The sequence below is a fragment of the Sceloporus occidentalis genome, unplaced genomic scaffold (assembly GCF_023333645.1).
Source record: "Sceloporus occidentalis isolate IW3139 unplaced genomic scaffold, rSceOcc1.0.p SCAF_1, whole genome shotgun sequence".
NCBI classification, from domain to species: Eukaryota; Metazoa; Chordata; class Lepidosauria; order Squamata; family Phrynosomatidae; genus Sceloporus; species Sceloporus occidentalis.
The window spans coordinates 250,542,330-250,565,727 of NW_028316981.1; the positions used below are offsets into that span (position 1 = coordinate 250,542,330).

General features: G+C 40.1%; 1 protein-coding gene across 1 annotated transcript in view; it reads right to left on the reverse strand.

The window, feature by feature from the left end:
* SNX24 (sorting nexin 24) overlaps window positions 1-17,388 on the reverse strand; it is a 70,490-nt gene extending 53,102 nt beyond the window's left edge. Inside the window, exon 1 of the mRNA XM_089512266.1 lies at window positions 17,227-17,388. Within this exon, the coding sequence (XP_089368392.1) occupies window positions 17,227-17,286 (60 nt within the window). The 5' untranslated portion in view covers window positions 17,287-17,388. The remainder of the gene's footprint in view (window positions 1-17,226) is intronic.
* Window positions 17,389-23,398: the final 6,010 nt, after the last annotated feature.

The window sequence follows — 23,398 nt, forward strand, 5'->3', positions numbered from 1 at the left end:
CTGGGATAGAGCAAGAGATATTCCTAGTCAACTGTGCCAAAATCACTTTTGTGATACCACTGAATCAGCAAAATGAATAATCATCTTTAGATCATCTACTCATTGATGGAAAATTCTGGCTAGAGAAAAGAAAGTACTATTCACACAGAGCACATTTAACTCAAGCTATTTCTTACCATAAGATATGGCAACAATCACCAGCTTCTGTGGCTTTTAAGGTGGATTAGACACATGCATAGAAGCTAAGGCTACGGATGGGAACCAGTTATAACGGACAACTCCTTCCATCTGGTTTGGAAATGAACATTCAAAGCATGTGTTTGAATACCAGCTCCATAAACAAGAACAGAAGTCCCTCCACCATCCCTATCCCAGAATAATCTGCCTGGCCACTATGAGAAGTAGGACTGTTCAGTTTAGCAGGGAAAGTGACTAAAGAGAGAGACAAAAGAGGTGCACAACATTTTGCATAGTATGGAGAAAATGGTTAAGAAAAAGCTGTTCACCCTGTCCCATAATACTAAAAACCAAAATCATCCAATACAGCTCAATGGTGGGAGAACCAGGTTGGTTAAAAGTAGTGCTCCTTAACACAGGTTGTAGTTCAACTGCAGGATTTGCAAGATGGCTAGTAAATTTGATTGTTTTTAAAATGGGAGACAAATAATTTCATCAGGATTGCTCTCTCCTCCATTATCAATGGGAATATGCCTGGTACAGTCTCAGTTATCTGTTATCCGAATTCCGGATTATCCGACGTCTCATGGTTCTTTGTGAACACGCGTGATTGCTCACAAAGAACCATGAGATGTCAAATAATGCCGTGGTTTTCCTCAGCCCGAGGGAGTCTGCGGACTCCCTTTGGACTGAGGAAAACCAAGCCTCAAAGAAGAGGCCTGGGCCGAAGGGCTGCGCCTCTCCTTGGCATTGCTTGGAGTCCTTCTCTATGAAGGGAGTCCCCGGACTCCCTTCAGAGAGAAGGAAGCTAAGCCGCGCCAAGGAGAGGCCTGGGCTGATGGCCAGCTCCCCTCCTCAGCGTGTCCTGGACTACTCTGACTCCCTTTGGAGAGAAGGAGTCCAAGCCGCACCGAGGAGGGGCATGGGCCATCGGACCAGGCCCTTCTCGGCGTGGTTTAACTTCCTTCTGTCCCCAATCCCTTCTGTCACCAATGGCGGCATGCGTGCGCGCGCACCATCATTGAATTATCTGACATTTTCGGTTATCCTACGATCAGTCAGCCCGTTTATGTCGGATAATCAGGACTCTACTGTATATCAGTTCTTCGGGAATAAGAAATGGAGAACTGAGTTCTGCCCTGTGGGTGGGCTTCCAGTAGATGGCTAGTTAGTTATGGTAGGAACAAAAAAATAAACAACATAGATCTTTGGTATGATCCAGCATGGCTCTTCTTTTGTAGGACACTAAACTAGAATAGTGTTTGGTTAGGCTAGTTGTGCAATTTAGTCATATTGAAGAGAGTTGTATTCATTTACCAATAAACAGATATTATATACAATATTTGCTCTGATAATATTGGATGTTATTGTGGCATTCATTGAGCCTTTGCTTAGAGGCATCATGAGATAAAAGTCTGAACATTTTTTTTCATATTGAAGTATGCTGTCAAGGAGATTAATGCAACAGTGTCAAGAAAAGGGAAGATTTAAATTTTTCAACAGACAATAACAAAAGAAGTCAGAAGACCCTGAGGAAAAAGGAAGGGGAAAAACTATGATTCAGCTAAACTACTGAGACTCCACAATAGATGCAGAGACTAAGCACAATGTCAAGAGATACTAGTATGATACAGTTAGATACTTGTTAACTAATGTCAAAATCATTTGTAAAACGAGAACATCTGGTTAGACATGCCAGAGTTACAATTTTGTTCCTGTCAAAAAATTACCACTTGCCATTTGAAGGAAAACAAAATTAGGAAGTAAACCATGAAGGGAGAAATTGTCACATAAAGAAGGAATATTACCAAGGTTAAAGCAAAGTGGAGCAAAACGTGTCCACAGCTAAAAGATACAAGGCATATTCAGTCATATTCTCGGCATTTGGCTAAGGGGAAAACTAGTTTATAACTTTGTATACTGTGGAATTTCCTTGTTTGTATTAATTTGGTGTCCTATGTACTTCAGCTTGATATCTCTGTACACATACCTTAAAGATTGGTGATTTCCTGGTGTGGGTAGTTCTACCACCAACGAAGACTAAAGCTGTTCCACTGCAGTTAAGTGCTATGATAAGTTTACCCTCCTTCTGATGATAAGTTTCCCTTTATTTAGCTAGGCTGGTGCTTGGATAACAGTCTGCTTCTGGGGCCTTACTTCAAGCTTTACCAGCCTGGTAGAACCTGCCAGAACTTGCCCCCTGCTGGCATCACTTCCAAAAAATGAGGGCCACACTATGAAAAATAGCAGACGAGGGTTTTATGAAGGCCCAGTACACACATAGGCTACAACTTCTAAATCCAAATTGGTATTTTCTTTTTAAAATTCATTTTTGAAAGGCAGCCGTTGTGTTACAGAATCATAGATATGGTCTAAAAGTTAACAAAGTCATAAGAGAAATCGTGGAAAAATATTTTTGTAATGTTTTTATTCTCTTCAGTTTAGAAGAGTTGGATGCATCTTTTTTTCCCCTAAAGAGAGAATTTGGGTGTATAGGGTTTAAATATCTTTTCTTTTAAAACACTGCTTGAACATGCAAGTCTTTTAAGTTAATTTTAGAATGTAACGTCAAATTTAATGCACACAGTGACCCCTACTGTTACACATACTGGATATTAAGTAAAAGCAATGTCAATCCAATCTGGTAATGGATTTGTTGTAGTATAAAGCTTATGGGCAAGTTAAATTTCTTGGTATATTCTTAAATTATAGTGAAAATACTGTCTTTCTTTTTGCACAGAGCTTACCATACAACAAATCTTAGTATGCGAAATTCATACTACAGCCCTTTCAATTTAAATTGCTGAATCATTTTTATACTAATGTTGAAGACAAGCCTTTGCATAGTTGTTACACAAACTATAGATCTGCAACACTTTCAGGTATTTAAATACTATTGCAAGATTCATATACTCATGTGAGATTATGAGAACTCATTACTAAATCTTTCTTCTCTATATTTTGTTCTCCTAATTTTTTTTTAAATTGTGGAGTTAGGAAAACTAGAATTCTAGTCAAATTATTTCAGAAATTGATCGTTTTTATTTAAGCTTATTTTGTTATTATTAGTATTCTTAGCTGCCTTGGCCACCTTTCATGGAAACTATATTTTTATATAATTAGTAATAAATTATTTATTTATTATTTATTAATAATATTTATTATTATTTATTTAGTGTGCTATTTTATTTTATATATATATATATATATATATATATAGAGAGAGAGAGAGAGAGAGAGAGAGAGAGAGTATTTATTATATATTACTAGCTGATTGTTCACAAGCAAGTGAGCACAAAATGTAGACCCTCTCCTGTATCTATAATAAACTGGAATGTATTTCAATCTGCAACATATAAATCATGCAGCATTATCCAGAGGAGTAGCCATGTCAGGGCACAATCCTGACAGAATATGGTCAAATGTCAGTTTAGCCAACACAGATGAATCTGTGCTGAATCCAAACCCCACTAAGCCTATAGATGTTGTTGGTTACTTATGGCTACCTTAGCCATGGCATAACATTTTTGCCTGCATTGTTCCTTGGCTGGAGATCTGGATCTGATGTAACTCAGTTCCTCCTTTAACTGACTCTTCTCACTTCCATTAGGTCTTATAGGGCCCAAACAGACAGGCCAAAATAAAGCTGCTTTGGGTCACTTTGGAGGTATGCTGTTTAAATGCTGCATGCGTCCTAAGAGGCCGGAAGCCACGCCAAACACATACTCCAGACTGGAGCATGTTTTTGGCGCGGCATCCGGCCTCTTAGGACGCATGCAGCATTTAAACAGCATACCGCCAAAGTGATTCAAAACAGTTTTATTTTGGCCTGTCTGTTTAGGCCCATGGTCTGGCCAAAATGACTTAAGATGAGCAGAACAAATATCCACCACATGTATAAGCTCCATTCCTGTCAATGGGGCTTGACCATATGTGCTATTTGCTTTATGCAGGGTTGGGTGGGTGGGTCCAGAGTGGGTCCCCGCGTAAAGCAAGGGCGCACTGTATTTATTATATTCCATCGCGCCAACCTTTCTGGATGAATTCTTGATGGACGAACAAGAATAAACTAAATAATAAATGGGGAACAGTATTTTTGTGATTTTGTAGCTGGTCCAAATAAAGTAATGAACAAACTTGCACATTTTCTAAAGTTCTTCTGTGGGCAGCTTAGATGATGAACAAAAAACAAAAAACAAGAGAAGTGTATCATAAACTGCAATAAAAAGTTGCATGCTCAGTGTTGTTTACAGCAGTTGTGTAGGGTTTTAGAAAGGAGTCTTTTAGCTGGATCTAAAGATGTTACAGATTGAATTTGGGATGTATGACAATATGCCTGAGCATCAAAAGGAGCTCTCCCGTATCTGAGGAACTCATGTACACATAGTATCATCTTCAAGAGCAGAGGAGAAAGATGTTATGTGTAAATTTACAGTGCTATATAAATAAAGCTTAATAATAACAATAACAACAACAACAACAACAACAACAGCAGCAGCACTATCCCCCCAACTTTCATAATACTTCTGCAGGTTGAGTATCTGTTATCCAAAATGCTTGTGTTCTGGATTTCAGATTTTTTTCAGATTTTGGAATATTTGTATATACTTAATGAGATATCTTGGAGATGGGACCCATGTCTAAACACAAAATTCATTTATGTTTCATATACACTTTATACACATAGCCTGAAGGTAATATTATACAACATTTTTAAAATAATTTTCTGCATGAAACAAAGTTTGTGTACATTGAAACATCAGAAAGCGAAGGTGTCTCTATCTCAGCCATACATTTCAGATTTTGAAGCATTTCAGATTTTTGGATAAGGGATATTCAGCGTGTATATAGGTCCAATGATTCCCATCTAAGTTTTAAACATGTTTTAAATCATGGTTGAAAACTCCATCCTTCTGACCTAAAGATACACATTAGCCCCTCCATGTTCCCCCACCCTCTGTTTATAGAGAAAGGATTGACAAGGACTCAGACTAGCTACAGGGACGCTCCAAGTTACTTTGCTGTGAGATATCCCCTAAGGAAAAGTCAAAGAAATGGTCTTTGTCTGAACACTTCTTGCATGAATTCCATGGAGGTACAATGATGAATATTAATAGAATCTTTTCGAAGAAAAAAATTCCTTACCATTTAAACATTAATGTGTTTGTATACCACACTAATATATATCAACAGCAATCTTTCCCCCAAGAATACATCCAAATATCTCTTCAGAAATGTTTGTTAATCACTGGTAGCCCAAACTAACATGAGTCTGTGGCAGTTTTTAGCTGCAGAATTTTCAACGGTTCTCGGATGAAACCACTAGCATTAACACCTTTATGGTAATCGATTAGTGTCAGTAGACATCTAGAGAGCTATGCTGCAGGCCCTAATATCACAGAAATAATCAATTAAGGGAGTCAGTTAAAAAAATGATGTAAAGATCAGAGTTGTCAGCAGTAAAATAATCTCATCTAGTGGTGTCAAAGGCAGAATAAAATATGCCACTTATTTCATAATGCAGCTGAATTAGTTCTCTAAGACATCTAAACACTGATTTTCTCAAACAATTTCCTAATGTTCTCTTTCCCAACTATCAAATCATTGATTTTATGTTCTCTTAGGAATTCAACATGTTAGAAAGAACTGTTTTACGCAGTGAAGTCAGAAGATGAATAAAATCACAATGGTGCACTACCCCTGTTGCTCTGATTAGAAGAGCTCAGATACTAAATGGTAGGTGGTTCAGTACAAGATGGTAGGAGTTGTGGTTTTAACTTCGTTAATAAAATTAACAGTGCAATCCTCACATGTGTACCCAGAGTAAGCTACATTGAGTTCAATAGGACATACTTCTTGATAATTGTGATTCACACTGCAAGCAAGCATCAACAGAAAAAGAAGTACAAAACAATCAACCTCAGCTGACTATGTAATATTTCTATTCTTTGGAAAGTGTATGCAGTTTCAGATTCACATCCCTATTTTAACAGAAGTTGACAAAACTAATCATAAGAAAAGAAAGCTTGTACTTCTGAAATAGGAATAATGATTAAGCAAGGCTTGAAATTTCCTTAGAAGATTTCTCATAGCTGTCAATGCAAGCTCTTAGCAAAACCACGTAAGACAACCTCCTCATTTTCTCTGAAATCTTTTTATGTGAATATCACCAGTATAAGGTTGTCTTCCATGATACACACTGAAGAAAGAGGTATGAAGCAACACAGCTTGAAGTGCATTCTTTACCCACACAAGCAAACCATCAGAATCTATTAAAATTACCTTAAACTGATAGCACCAGAGACATGACAAATCACAGGCCAAGAGTCAGATACCAAGGAATGTGTATCAGGGCTTTGGGGCCAAGCCGATTTGCAAGCAAATGATATTGTGTAGAGCTGGCATGCTCAGTGCATGACAAACTGATGCAATTTCAGCACTGTCGGAGAAGCTGTGCGAGATTTCTCAGATGCTGGCCATGCTTAGCTTAGAGAATTGTGCAGAGTTCCCAGATTTGAATCACTTGGGGCCTGAAAGGGCGTCACTTGACAAGTCACAAATAATTACACTACACTCTTTCCATTGTACTCTATTATTTTGCCCCGCTTATCTCTAGACTCTGAACACTTGTGAACAAGCAAGGTCGCCTCTTATTTTGACCACAACACAACACAACATTGTTCTTTTCTGATATGATAAATAAAACAAGGGCCAAGGGACTAACCATTTTTATCAAATTTATTTTCTACTTTTGTAAGCAAAAGCAACTTTCCTTGTTGAGCTTTTTAGAAGAGCTGAAGTTCCTCGAAACAGGTTCATGAGCTCGTCACTTAAGAGGGTTATGTAGTTATCTACTTAACTGTAAAAAATGAGATTTTGGAAACAGAGCACTGAGTTCATAGCCCCAAACAGATAAAGTTATCTATGTATTATTTTAGAAAAGCTCCTCTCCCCCTTTCAAGTGAGTGAGTTTTGACAATTTAGCCTACAAGCAGTAGAAAATAAGGTGAAACTACCTTTTTTGCCAATCTCTTTCAAAGAAAGAAGTCCTCAGTTCGTTCGCCACTGTAAAATCTGCATTTCTTGTAAGTGATAAGAAAGTGGTGTTTCTGTAAGTGCGTATGTGTAATATACAGTATACAACTGACTGCTCAAAAAGTCAGAGAAGAAAAAAGAACAATTTGTTTTATTATTCTCCCATCTTTTGCACTTTCTCCAAAGCAGACTATAGAAGGAAAATGCAAATATACAAATGATGGCAAAACTCAAGTCATTTCAAATTTGTCATACTTCATGGCAGATAGCAAAATTAAAATTAAAATTCCAGCTCAGATTGAGAGAAGAACTGCCAGCATTTCTTTCATATTCTTTCAGAGAAAATCACTTTAATTAAATTGGTTTGTTTGCATTATTCTTTCCTTGTTGGTCTTTGAATTGTATGCGACAGAACACAAGTAGGCAACACATTTCTCCATACCACATGTGTCACCTTCATTTCTCTGTGGCCCCTATCACCCCTATTTCTCATTCTGCCGAAAGAATTGTTCCACCAAAATTTGTTTCTGCCACACAAAACCCCCAATCTCCTTTGTTCCTGTGTTGCCAGGCCATAGGGCCCTATGGTTCAACAGTAACTCTCACATCCTCCTGAACCACAGAGGTGCTGCAATTGCCACCAAATTACTATAGTTGGCCCTCAGTACCCACGGATTTTTTTTAATCAATGAATTCAAGCATCCATGGCTTTCAAATATTCATATATATATATATATATATATATATGTATAAAGCAAACCTAGTTTTTGCCATTTTATATAAAGCTCACTACTTCCCTATGTCATTGTATTTAATGGGACTTGAGCATCAGTAGCCACGGATTTTTTATCCATGAATTCAAGCATCCATGGCTTCCAAATATTCATTCATATATGTATGTATGTATGTATGTATATATGACATGACACTATTTCACTATGCCACTGTATTTAATGGGACTTGAGCATCCACAGATTTTGATATCCACAGGGTACCAAAGCCAAGGGCTCACTGTTGAAAGCACATAAATCGATATAGTATTTCTTAACAAATCTTATCCAAATTACCTCTGTCCCTATCATGTATTGTTTCCTGGTAACAGGTAATTTCTATACATGTCAAATTTATTATTTATTTCTATATATACTAAATTTATTTAATATTTGTTCTCCATGAGAAACATCATCCCTTTAAACCAAAATCATTATTTTAAAAGACTAGTTTATATTACTAAATACAGGCTTTTAGTCAAATAAAGTCAAATTATGCTAATACTAGAGATTAATATATAAGAATACACACATTTATAGAAGACTTGGCTCTCTTTAAAAACCCATGCACAGACATCATGATTAGAGCATTATTTCTACCCACTTACTGTGTATGAATTTAACTGATTTACACATAGTAGGCATTTGAGTGAATGTAGAACAAGCAATAGTGTATTATCTCCACTGCATCTATTTAAAAAGAAGAAAAGCTTAATTTTAAGACAAGGGTCCAAAGATTTGTAGGACTTTGGACTTCTACTGCTTACATAGTAGCTTCCATGACAAATCAATTCCAAAAGCATAGAGTTTCAAAAGCAGTTTGTCAAAATAGCCTGGAAATCTTTGCATCCAAATAAAATAGAATAATGTTTTGTTTCCATCCCTTAGAAGTAACATTGACAAGCTGAAAAAACACTTATGAACCAGCCTAATCAATTTCACAGCAATATGTCTTTCAAGAATAATATGTAAGTAGCTACAATTAGGAATGAGAGAGAAGGCCTTTTTTGCTCTAAAGCAAGTCCTCATTTTCAGCTTGTTACAACTCTGTCCTATTCTATTCAGACTTTACTTAGAATATTGTGTCTAGTTCTGGACCCAACAGCCCAAGAAGGATGTTGACATGTCCAGAGGAGGAAGGGGAAAATGGTGAATGGTATGGAAACCATGCTTCCCCACTGCCATTCCCTTCTCCTTTTATGTTATGTCTTTTTTAGATTGTATGCCTGAGGGCAGGGAACTGTCTAATTAACTATTTGTAAGCTACTCAGTATAAATATTCTGACTGACTGAATGAATGCTCTATGAGGAGTGGCTTAGGGATTTGGGTATATTTAGCATGGGGAAGAGAAAATTAAGAGGTGACATGATAGCCATGTTTAAATATTTGAAAGGATGGAAGAAGGAACAAGTTTCTTGCCCCTAAATTATCTTGCCAGTAACACATCGATCATTATACAAACAAATATTGGTCATTAAGCAACAGAAAAAGAAAACACATCATAACCATATAACAAATATGGATGCTGAAGTTCTAAACTGGTAAATCATGGGACCCTATAATGCTGTTTATAGTTCAATGTGTACAAAATCTTTCCACTGGCTGAAGTGATGACATGGCAGTTTCAAATTTTGATGATTAACATAGTAAGAGGAAACCATTTCTCAATGGAAGATTTTTGTTCTATGTGACTTTTTGTCATGGCCAGTCATGAGGAGGATGAGGAGGACTTGGCCCCTCAGGTGCAGGGGGAACCTGCACCTGAGAGTTGGCTCAGCCAGGTCCTAGCTCTGTTGTATCACATCCAGTGGACCCTGTGCCTCAGCAGCCCAGCCCTTCCCTAGCAGAGGTTCCAGGCCTGGGAGACATAGAGGGGCAAGATACTGAGGTACCTACCTTCAGCCAAAGAAGGACTGAAAGGGCATTCCTTCAGCGTGCCTGAATGTTAGCTGAGAAATGTTCATTAATCACTCATCAGCTGCAATAAGGAGCTGGTCTAATATAAACACCTGGCAGACACCAAGCCTCTTTGTCAGAGTCTATCTGCATTCCTTTGGTGAAAGCTGCTCTCTCTGACTCCCTTGGACTTTATTGCTGGACTCCTTGCTTCCTAGACTTCGGACAGACCTAGACCGCTTGACCTTGGACCAGACTCATTGACCTATTTTCTAGCACTCTTGACCCTGGACTGGACTTGTGGAACTGCCCTCTGGAACCCTTGACCGGCCTGTGGTTTTGCTCCATCGGACACTGGACTAGTAGTTTTATTTTGGAACTGTTTCTTTGCTGCTATAAAGCCTTGCTTTTGTTTACCTTTGCATGGCACACTCTTATCAGCTTTCCATTGGCAGCTTTCCTGGACACTTTTTATTAGTCTCGATCAAGTCAATAATTTCCCTACCAACTATAGATCCAATTCTCCATAGAAAGGTCTCCCATGCTCCAATTATTAGCAATTTCTAACCTGGTAGCTGCTATAAATTAGGAACTGGTATAGAATTCTATACCATTACAGCAGTTATGTTAGTAAAACAGGTTTTATCTTCCACAGGCATAAGATGTCGATTGTCCCACATTTTGGTTCTTCCTCCACCTTTAAGACCCAAGTCATTCTATCAGCCTACCCTCTAGTCTGCTGGTGCTGCTCCTGAACAGCAGCACCCAAAATAATGCTGTGGATCCCTTAATTCACTTTGATATACAGAGTATCTATGGGATGTATGGCAGTTACGATTGCAGGTTGGCAGAGTGAGTACAACTGATGATCGGCAAAAAGTCTTTGTCATGCCTATTGCACAGCAATAAGGTTGGGGGGGGGGAGTCCCACTGTGCCTCCACTATTGCACCTGCAATATGCCACTCAGCAGAATTATTCTGAATGGTGAGGAACCTATGGGAATCACACTCAGAGAGACCAGCCGTGGAGCTCCCAGTTGCATACACTGAGAAGTTTGCTAGGCACTATGAAGAGAAAGTAGCTCATATTCACTCAGAACTTGATACTACAATTACCAAGAGTCTGAGGAAGTGTACAGTGCTCCATCTGGTCAGGTTACCTGGAATCAATTTCATTTGTTCCAGTCCGATGGCAGACAAGAGTCTTGAATTAGTCCATCCCGCTACATGTAAGCTTGAAGCTTGCCCATCATGGCCATTAAAATTTAGCAAGAGAGGATTGAATAGGTGAGTCCAGAGAATGTGGTAAATGCCTCATTAGATCAAGGGGCAGTAATTAGTGCCTTGAAAGAGGTAGTGGAATGCTTTGTCCTGAAGAAAACCTCCCTGGACCTAGAGGTATGTGAGAACTATTACTCTGTTATTAATATCCCCTATTTAGGCAAGGTGGTTAGTAAAAGACTGTTTCCTAGAGGGAAATACCATCTTGAAAATTGTGTCTATTCCAAATGGTAAAAGGGAGGTAAGAAGCAAGTAGTCTGAGAGGCAACCAACAACATGCCTTCCAGAAACAATGTTCACACTATGACTGTGACATAAACTCAATTTGCATCACACAAAAAGCTGCACTTGCAACTATAAAAACTGCTTAAATGTTCAGTTCTATCCTGCATTATATCCTGACCCCCTCCCCATTTGTTCTTTAAGGGAGAAGCGGAAGATATAAATAAAATTTATTATTATTATTATTATTATTATTATTATTAAGGGCACATGTATTAAGGCCAAGTGTGTGTTTAGTTGATGAAATAACATACATACTCCATGTCCCTGTTGATTGAGGGGGGAATGGAAAGGAAAACTTGACACTGAGAAATTGGGCCATTTTGAAGTATCTTTTCTTTTAATCCTCCCAAAAAAATATAGTCAAGGCTCAAGGCAAGGTACAGCATGTTAAAATAAAAAACAAAACAAAATTAAAAACACAATTTCATTTTTTAAAAATAAATAAATTGCATACAGGCATCCCCTCATTTTTCTGATAGGAGCCTCACCACTACCTGGACATCTTAAAGACTAGGTTCTCATTTTGACAATTTCCAGTTTCCAACAGTGTTCTGGTCCCAAACCTGTCAAATAAGCGGGTGACATCTGTACTTATGCTCTCCTAGTCCTTCTAGGCATTTCAAAGAGTACCGTCTCATACAGCCATTCCTATTAGTCTGAGCAGGAAGAGCTTTCCTCCTGCCAAGTGATTACTTTGATATGCCAAAACCTGCACAGAAGCAATGGCAGTTAGGGTCATAAGCACTTTAGTAGCAAATGTCCTTTGAAAGGGCAAGAGACATACAGTTGGCCCTTCTTATACATGGATTTTTTATACACAGATTCAACATTACATGGTTTGAAAATGTTAAAAAAGTGTAAATTTCAAATATCAAACCTTGATTTTCCATTTTTTATAAGGGACATCATTTTGCTATGTCATTATATTTAATGGGACTTGAGCATACATGGATTTTGTTATACATGGGGGATCCTGGAACCAAACTCCAGCGTATAACAAGGGTTCACTGTATTTAAAAGTGAAGGATGAATGGTTATAGATAACACACAACTCTGTTGTTACATAGGTCTGTTTTCAGATAAACTGGGATAAGCTGAATGACAGTCTTCCAAAAAAAAAAGCATGCTTGGTCCCCGAGGTCTTGCCAGGAAAGCCCCAAAGGGCTTTTATAGCAACCATTCTCAAGCTATCTAGGTGAGCCTTAGCTACCCTGCTCCATGCTCCTGCTTCTGGTATCACTTAAAGACTTTTTTTAAAAAAAGTCATGTTTTATGTTAAGGAAGAGACTCATTAATTGCCTTTCTACTCATTACATGTTCAGTGCTGTATTGTCTTTAATTTTGTGTTTTTTAAATTGTTTTTTTATTTAACACAATTCTGTTTTCATCTTAGAGCTTGATTTTTGTTTTAATTGTTCGTTTGCAATGGGACTCACTTCTAAGTCTGGATCCAGCCCACTGACTGTCTCATTCCAAGACTTTAAGGGCAAGTTGTCAATTCAATGAGTTAGCAAATGTTAGTAGATAATAATAACTAAAAAAGTTTAAATTCACAAAGAATTATCTTCCATCTTATATTCTACCATAGCAGCGTCACACTGGTACTTTTTAATAGCATAGTCCTACACAGTATTGAACTGATGGAGCAATTTAAAGCAATTATGGTAAAATAGCCTTAGAATAACCTCAAGGATACAATCCATGCATTTATGTCTGCTCTGCTATCTATCTTAATATACTATGTCCTAAATGGTATAGTCAAACACAAGAAACAGTAGCCCAATAGCACTGCACTGACATTTAAAGAAATCTTATTGTCAAATTGGCTGGAACTAGGCAACTTCTCACTTGCCAAATACAGGAAACAGAAACAATGAAATATTAGCACTGTGACATTTTCTCCCCCACCAGGAAAGTCAGAATGTTCCTTTAGATGCTGTGAAACTATGTTAACTAATAGAAAGAATAACTCTTTATTTTTGTTGTATAATGAAAAACACCATTTGACAGGTTATCCTAATTCTGCAACCACAAAAACAATTTAGAAATAACATGAAAACAGTTAATTAAGAATACTGTAACCATGCCAGTCAAATAAACCCTTTCTACCTCAGTCCACCTAAAACTTTGCCACCTTGACCTGTAACATACCATTCCAATGTTTGTTTGGGGTTTTTTTGCTCAATAAAAATAAAAAATGCACTACTGTATTCATCTGGTTTCTAAGTATCTGAATCAAGATTAGAAATCTAACTAGTCCTTGCTATTCTGTTATTGACAAAGGAAACACATTTAAATGATAACAAGTGCTCATGGGTGTCATTCTGAAGTTAAATTGTTCCCCAAGGACATGTTCACAAAACGTCTACATTTAAAGGTCATTCACTGCCAAATTATGAACAACTGTTGCATTTATAAACAGAGGTTCAATAGTTCTGAGATCCAGACATCAATTTAAAGTGGCAACAAAAAGTTTAACTGTTGACTGGTATTAACTGAGGAAAACATCCCCATGAACCATCTCACCACTGTCAACGTAATTTGTTTAAAAGGCAGTCCTACTGTCAAATGGGACGACAGCTCAACCATTTGTCCAAACTAGGGTTGGAAGATCTTGCGACTTGAGATGACGTTGGATTGCAACTTCCATCAACCCTAGTCAACATGACCGATCGTGAGAAATTATGGGAGCTGCAGTCCAAAACTAATTGAAGAGCTACAGTTGGCCATCCCTAAACAATCATGTTGCTCATTTCCAAAGATCTTGAAAAGAATGTTACATCTCAAATGCTATGTTACAATCAGGAACACATGCACTGCTGTGTTGAAAATCTGGTTCATATAGGGAAGGCAAGACATGAGAAGCTGAAAAATCAGTGAAAACAGACGCTGAGATTAAATTTGCATCCTCATTGACATTTCTGTGTGCAAGGAATACATAAAGAAATATATTTTTAAATATATATATATTTGCTACTGTATTAAAAGCAAAACCCCTCTGAAGAAATCTTCCCAAGAAAACCCTGCGCTAGGTTTGCCTTAGGATCATCATAACTTGGAAATGATTTGAAGGCACGTAACAACCAATTACTGTGCTGTAGACTTTCCTTGCAAAGCTATTCCCTCCTTAGAGAACCAGTCATCAGCCACAGCCATGGTTCCACTTTCTAGCTCAAGTTCTGTTTCAGGCCTGGTAATTCTGTGTTTGGACACCACAAGGAGACTCAGATGACTGGAAGCTTCTCCTTAAAAGATGACTCCCACACTACAGAGCACTCAAGGTCAAAGGGAAGCATCTGAATCTATCAGTATCCCTACCATGCTACTCACAGTCAGAAAAGCTACAGTTTAGACTCAGTAAAAATCAAGTCTGGGTGTTAGGTTACACATGCTGTGAAGAACTAAGAAATGCATAACAACAAATAATGACTGTTTCTGTATAGCTGTGTAAACTTGCACTTAGACAACTCAGTTGTGTTGAGCGTCAGCAGATATTTGGAGCTCAATCATCTCATCGTGGATGGAATATGTCTATCCCGGCTTTACAAGGGGCAGGTGTGTCATAATTGTTACTTCCTCTGCTATTCCATAGAAAACAATGTAGAACATCAGGATAAGATCACAACTGAACCAGAATGAGTGTTGGCGTTCAAGGCATTTTGGTCTTCAAGACATTTTGGACCAATTCCCAATGGCTATGCTAGGGCAGCTAAGATTTATAGGACTGATATAATGTTGTGATTTTATTTTATATAAATTGTAATTTTTAACGGAACTGCAATTTTAAATTTATTGATGTAATCCCACCTCGATCCACAGAGGCAGAAAATATAAAAACTATTATTATTGTTGTTGTTGTTGTTGTCCAAAATACCTGGAGGCCAAGAGGTTCTTTAGCTTGTTTCATTCTTGCTCAAGGCAGTAACCAACTTTGCTTTATAACTAACTTGTTTTCTAGAGAGCTACATTATTATTCTATTTTAGTTGAGGATTAGATTAAAATAATTGTTTCATTGTTGTTATGTGGCATCAAACTGATTTACTCCAACTGTATCATTGGGTTTTCTTGCCAAGATTTATTCAGAGGTTTGCCACTGTCTTCCTGTAAGGCTGAGAGAGAGTGACTTGCCTAAGGTCACCCAGTGGGTTTCCATGGCTAAGTAAGAATTCAAATTCCCATCTGTTGGGATCTTAGGAGTTTATCAGACAAGGGAAATTGGAAGTATAATCCAATGGCAATCTGAACGCAATCATGAGGTTTCACGTTATTGCGTGATAGAGTACCACACGCAATTGTGGGCAATGGGAAGTCAGTTCGAACGTAATTCAAATGCATGTAAATTTGCTGAACTAGCAAATTCATGTGAATGTGTTTTGGCCCCACTTTCTTTTCATTCGAAATTAAGAGAAATTCCTCCCGTGTGATAAACCCCACAGTCTAACACTCAAACAATAAAAGTGTACTGGTGTTATTAGCCGCTTGTCAGAAGGTAGCCTCACAGTTTAGCCAGGCAATTCTCCCTACGCTTAAAAGCTGAGTATGTGACACACAGTTGCCATTTGCTTTTGTAGAAGTTCCCTGAGCAAACCAGCCAACAGACAGACCACTTTGGAAAGTTAAGAATTTGTCAATATAATAACAGAATTCCAACCACCTAGGTACATTTTAAAAAGTAACAAAAGCTACGTTTTTCGGTGGGTTTTTTTTTGGCTATGTGGCCATGTTCTAGAAGAGTTTGTTCCTGATGTTTCACCAGAATCTGTGGCCTGCATCTTTTGTAGAAGACTCTTTTTTTCCCTTGGGTTTCCCCCCCACAAATGCCCAGAGGCCATCACCCCTGAAGCAACTGCCAATCTTATCAGACTCAGAAACAAGAGCCAACTCATACCATGCAAAGGGTGACCTGGACCTGGCACCAGAGCACATAGAGCAATGCCAGGTATATAACCCAGCTTGGCCATGGAAGCCCACTGGGTGAGTCACACGCTCTCAGCCTCAGGGGGAGGCCATGGCAAATCCCCTCCAATTAAACCTTGCTAAGAAATGCCATGATAGGTTTGTCTCAGGGTCACCATAAGTTGGAAATGACCAGCCAGTGGAAAGTAGTGGTTTGAGCCTTGGACTAGGACTTGGGAGAATAGTGTTTGAATCCTTGCTTGGCCATGTAAACCCACTGGGTGACCTTGGGCAAGTCACACTCTCTCAGCCTCAGGGGAAAGCCATGGCAAATCCCATCCAATGAAAACTTGCCAAGAAACCTCATGACCCTCATGTTAGGGTCACCATAAGTTGGAAATGACCAGCCAGCGTAGTTTGAGTGTGGGACTAGGACATGGGAGAGCTGGGTTTCAATCCTTGCTCGGCCATGTCGACCCACTGGGTGACCTCAGGCAAGTCACACTCTCTCAGCCTCAGAAGATGCCAATGGCTACCCGTTTCTGAAGAAATCTCGCCCAGAAAACCCCATGGAAAGTTCTCCTTAGGGCCAGCATGAGTCAGAAAGCAGACAACAGCAACAAAGAACAGCAAATGTAGTAGTCGTGATAGGCACTACTGCTGGACTGGAGGCTGGGTGATAGAGGCAAGGCCTGGGAGCTGAGTCCTCTCCAGTCCTCCTCAGCCTCCTTCCCTGGCCACAGCCTCCTCCATCCCAAAGCCCAAAGGCAGGGCTCAGGAGGAGGCCTCTCTCTGCAGCCCCTTCTGGCTGCCCCGTCCTCCTGCTGTGGGCAGCAAGGGGGCCCTGAGGTGGCCGAGGCTGCCCTGCTTCTTCCCTCACTCACCGTGTAGCCCCTCTCCAGCTCGCTCTCCTCGTAGCGGAAGGAGGGGATGAAGACCTCCATGGCCCCCAGGCAGAGGCAGAGGAAGGGGGACCCCTGAGGCTGGCCCACTCCGGCGGAAGGAGCCCTCGGCCCCTGCCAATCCCCGGACTGGCCCAGGGCACCCCCTCCCTCCCTCCCTCTGGGTGGGAACACCCAGCTGGCTGGCTGCCTGCCTTCCCTGCCTGCCTCCTTCCTTCCACGTGATTCCCGGTGCAAGAGAGGCTGGGAAAAGGCGAGGAGGGGGCAGGCAGGCAGGCAGGCGGCCCTGGCCTGCCCCCCCCCCCAAGGCACCCCCTTCCGAATAGGAGGGTCCCCAGAATGGGGAAAGGCCTGGAAGCCATAGCAGGAAAGGCGTAAGGAGCTGGGGAAGAGAGGGCTAAGGGGGGATAGGATAGCTCTCTTTCAGTACTTGGAGGGATGGCATAGTGAGGAGGGAGCGAGCTTGTTTTCTGCTGCTCCAGAGAAAAGGACATGGAGCAATGGATGCAAGCCCCAGGAAAAGAGATCCCGGCTCAGTTTCCTGGCAGTAAGGGCTGTTGGACAGGGGAACACACTTCTCCCTTGGAGGTCTTTAAACAGAAGCTGGATGGCCATCGCAGGGGGTGCTTTGATTGGGATTTCCTGCATGGCAGAATGGGGTCAGACTGGATGGTCCTTGGGGTCTCTTCCAACTCTTGGATGCTCCCCCTTTGCTGGAGGCAGCCAAAGCACCCCCCATGCCCTTGGTCAGAGAGGCCCTCTCTCTGCTCTCCCTGCAAGGGGACAAAGCCAAAGGGACTGAGGGCCCACAAGGAAAACAGGGAGGGCAGGACCAAAATGGAAGCTTTAAAAAAAGCAAGAAATATTCATATAAATAAATATGAGTCTCGTGCCTCTTAGTCCCACTCAGAGCGGAGGGCCTTTTGGGATTCCTCTTGAAGAGAGGCTGAAATGGAGGACAGTCCTGGAAAAGGAGGACATGCCTGGTCTCCCTGCAAATGTTCTCATTGCTGAGGAGGACAAGGCCCTGCAAAATATTCCAGAAAAATAGAGGGCACTGCAAAATAAAAAAGCTCAAAACACACTCACGGGAATGTAAAGTCATGCTTCTGAGTCATGCTCAATATGGAAGACCTTTTGGGTTTCCTCCTGAACCTGAGGGACTGAAATGTAGGGCACGTCTTGGAGGATGAGGACATGTCTGTTCACCCTGCACATGTCTTCACCACACAGGATGTCAAGGCACCACAAAATGGGGGGCATTCAAGAAAATATGTAGAACATGACCAAATAAAAGCTGAAAACACTCATAGGAATGTAAATCCATGCTTCTTAGATCTGCTCAAAGTAGAAGACCTTTGGGGATTCCTCCTGGACAGAAGATAGGAATGGAGGACAGGTCCCAGACAGAGTTGAAGACCATCCTGTTCAGAGAAGCGTTCCCAGACATTGCATGATTGTCACTTGCTATCTGATGTTCTTTTTGTTGCCTGTTTTATTGAACCATTTCCTGTATTACTATGTATTTTATATGTATTATCCTATCATTTCTTAGATTGTACGCCATAGGCAGATTTACTCTTTTATATTTATTGTTTTTATGTACAGTGCTGTGCAAATCTACAGCGCTATATAAATAATAATAATAATAATAATAATAGGAGTGGAGGACAGGTCCTGGAAAAGGAGAAGACACCCTGGTCACCCTGCATATACAGCTCCTTGCAGCACCAAAGGGAACCAAGGATATATGTGTTATTAACAGTCATAAAGAACCATCGCATTCCCCATTACCATGTTTGGATGTGAGAGCTGGATAGTCAAGAAAGATGATAGGAGGAAAATCCATTCATTTGAGATGTGGTGCTGGAGAAGAGTATTGAGGATCCCATGGACAGCCGAAAGGACAAGCAAATGGATCCTAGAGCAGATCAAGCTGGAAACCTCCCTGGAGGCCAGGATGACCAAACAGGCTGTCGTACTTTGGACACATCATTAGAAGGAAAGACTCATTGCAAGGGACAATAATGCTGGGAAAGGTGAAGGGATATAGGAAGAGAGGAAGGCCACGTGCCAGATGGATAGATTCTATTAAGGAGGTCACAGGTTTTATGGGGTTGCAGGAATTAAGCAGAACAGTGGAGGACAGGGGGTCTTGATGTCTCATCTATAGGGATGTCGTGGGTTGTGAGTTCAGGGCAGTTAACAAAACAGTCATTGTGTAAACAAAAGAGTTCCACTTGTGCAGCCCTTGCAGAAGGAGGCTGGCCAGTCCACAAAAGATCAGGCCAAAAGCAGCTGTCGTTGCTGCAACAGATTAAAGTGGTTATCCTCATGTGTGATTTTATGATTTTTGTGATTTTCTTTTAATTAAGAAGACATTGTCCAAACCACTTAAAATGGGTGGGCCTTGCATCTGCTGAGGGGGATGCTGAGAGTTGCAGTCCAATAACATCTGGTGGCCTGGATGGTTGTCACCCAGCCTGAAAATGTCACAAAATAGGCTCATTCAGCTAAAAAAATATAGCAAGGAGGGAAAACCAGGAAGAATGTGATGAAGATTTAAAAGCTGGACAAACCCAGCTGGTTTGCCAGTGCTCTTAGGTTATACTTTCCATTACCAATGTTAGCATTTATAAAGTACTGCTAGAATAGCACTCTGTGAAGCCTTTGGTGTGTTGCTGTGTGCCTTCCAGTCATCTCCAACTTATGGCACCTCAAAGGTGAACCTGCCATGGGGTTTGCTTAGCAAGATTTCTTCAGGGGAGGGTTGCCATTGCCTTCCCCTGAGGCTAAGAGCATGCGACGTGTCCAAAGTCACCAAATGGGTTTCATAGCTGAGCAGGGAATCAAACCCTGGCCTCCAACACTCAAGCCACTATGCCATGTTAGCTACAATTTATTAATTTCACCAGGAGCCACGTGTTTCCCTACAGCTTATTATGTTTGTCTCAGTATGGAAATTATTATTACCGAACAGTCCAGATGAAGCACAAAAGTGTCTGTGTACAGACACTTTTTTTGGGAGGAGCTGTACCTTTAAAAGTTCAAACATCTGTTACTTTGGATTCCAGTAACCTTCAGTGCTGGACTTCTGGAAATGGATAACTCTTCTTGCCAACTGTCCTGAGTGTGCAAAAGGTCAGAGTGGGTAGGTTTTACAATTCCTTTGAATTTGTTTCACTGGATATACCACACAGGAAAAAGCAGTAATAGAATCCACAGCAGAAATAATGAAAAACAACACCACCACATGATGTAAACCAGCACAAAAACAAACTGCAAAGGGCTCTGACAGACAAATTTTAGACAATGCAGTCAAAAAACAGGAGTGGAAGGAAATCCAAGGGAAAATATTAGATCTCTTTTGCTCTCCAAGACTTTATTACAATGGAAATTTGCCCATTTGCTTTCCAGAAATTGATGGAACATGGATCCATATTCATAACTAAGAATTAAAACTCTTAATTAGGGAGTTGGAAGTAAAAATTTAAAATAATCCAAACTAAGAGCTGCAAAATAAGTGAATTTTGCTTTTAAGAAAAAACACTATGAATGGAATCCTTATCTCAAGCCCTAAAAAAACCCCTAAAAGACTGCTTGATATCTTGCATTATCAGATGTAACTAGGATGACAGAGCCTTCTCAGCCCACCTTTTCAGTGTGATAGCCTCCCAACAGAAGGATTTCTGAGGCAGTGTTGATCGGAGCACTTGGAAAAGATATCTAGTTGCAGAAACGTGTCAAAAACTCTTGAGTCCTGTCACAACTGCTTGTCTCAAGGTACCTTGTGATTGGAAAAGCAGTGTGGATGTCATTTTCTGGTGCCTCAACCTGCAGTTGTTTGGCAAGCCTTTGGTTGGGGCACTGCCATGCTGAAAACAGTGGGTATTAGGATTTTAGTCAGTCATAATGACTATACATGTGAATCCCCAGCAGTTGTAAGTCAATCTCAAGTTTACAATATTGTAACTACTGAACAGGATGCCAGCCATGATTTCACAGTCACTGGATAGTACTATCAGATTTGTTCCTAGATAAGTCTTGTAGGAAGTGCTGTGTGATCTTGTGTTAATAATTAACTACCCATATCCTAATTTATAGCTATGTGGAATAGAAGAGATATGCAAGATCTTTTCAGAAAAGAGGATTTCAGAATAGAGATAAGATACAAATTTTAACATGTGATTGTAGCATAGCTTTTCCTTGCTTCCAGGTACAGTTGGCCCTTGGAACTCATGGGGGATCTGTTCTGGACCCCCCGTGAGTTCCAAAACTCATGGATATTCAAGCCCCAGAGGCGTGCCCCATTGAAGTTAATGGCGGTTGTCTCCTGCGGATTTTCAAGTCCATGGACTTGGAGGGGTGAATGTAGTAGGCTACTCAAAGAGCCGGTGTAGTGGTTTGAATGTTTGAATATGACTCAGAACAGGGTTTGAATCCTCACTCAGACATGAAAATCCACTGGGTGTTCTTTAGGCAATTCACACTTTACCAGAGGGAGGCAAAGGCACTCTCCTACAAATAAATCTTGCCAAGAAAACTCTATGATTGATTCTCCTTAGGGTCACCCATAAGTCAGAAACAACTTGAGGCACTCAACAAATAAGGCTACTCCTCCAGAATTCAAAATATGTCAACAGGTATTGATTTGCAGGTTATTTTGGAGTCAAATATCTGCAGAGTTTTGCTGCTTAAAACAGCCCCAATTCACGGCCGCAGTCCACCCTTGTCCTCATAGAGGCTTTCACTCCGATCCCCCCGGTTCTGAACCAGTTCATCCTCTTTCCATGAGAACCCCACTGGGCCTGTCCAGATCCCCTTTATCGGGGGAGAATCTTTTAATGATAATAATAATAATAATAATAATAATAATAATAATAATAATAATAAAAAACTAATATAAAATTATTTATATCCTGCCCCTTTGAGGTCAATCGAGACGGCTAACAGCAATAAAATACAATACATTGTACATCAAAATTCCCTCCCCCCAATTTCCTATCAAGAAATTAAGTTAATAGATGGCTAATCGGCTCGTAAGTTGCGTTGCTTGCCACCCGCTACTGTGGCTTACGACTTATCACTCTACCATCTTTCCAGAAGTCAAGTCTGTTCAATTCTAAAATAACTAATAATGTTAGACTTCAATAATACAGAGTCAACATATATTTGAATATTATTATTACTACTACTACTACTACTACTACTATATCCAATCTATGAATGGAGAGAATGTATTCTAGATTTTGTTCAACCAGAGGTCTACATGTAAGCTTTAATCTATGCCCTTTTTTGGATGGAAAAGGCTGTTCTTGGTTGTCATCCTCATCGTTGGCAAGTACCATAGGGCCACTCCTCTTAAACTGACTGTCACAGCACTACTGCAGGAAACACTGCTACTAAAAATCAAACAAAAACTGTATATATTTGGTACCACAGACATTCAGAAAATAGTAATCAAAACTTAGTATCAACTAGACAAAATTTCACAACATTACCAAAATCCAACTTCAGAATGCTTAATGAACACCATATTGTAATGGATATTCACCAACCAATAGGAATACATTTTGAGATCATATTCAAACATTAGTCAGTGCAGATCACACTAACACAAGAAAAGTGTTGTTTTCCAGAGTGGACATCTCTCTGTGCCCACAAACTGCATCACCACCTAATATTCCAGTTAAAAATGTATTTTCAAGACTGTTCATGGTATGCCTGGATAGCTTTATTAAACTGTGAGTATGAAAGTGCGGCACATACGTAGCTCCTAAGGATGTTCTAATATATTGACCAAAGAACTAAATTCTTGCACAGCATTACTGCTACTGAAGAGTAAAACTAGAAACAGCAATAGCTAAGTGAGTATACCTGAGAGTCATTTCACTGGACAATGTTACTGTATCCCTTTACAGGGAAAATAAGCAAAGTCACCCAAATAATAGCTCCACTAGAAATGTTGTACCAGGAATCCCACTACTGGCTCCTGTATTTAATTTCCTGCCCAAACACTCAAGGCCACCTCTCATGCCACTTAACGAAAGAAATGCACAAGGTTTATTTTAAAGGAAACAATCTCCCATCAGCAGAGATCCTCAAGTACTTTGAAGACTAGGAATCGGAACCCAGTTGGCATCACTCACCTGAT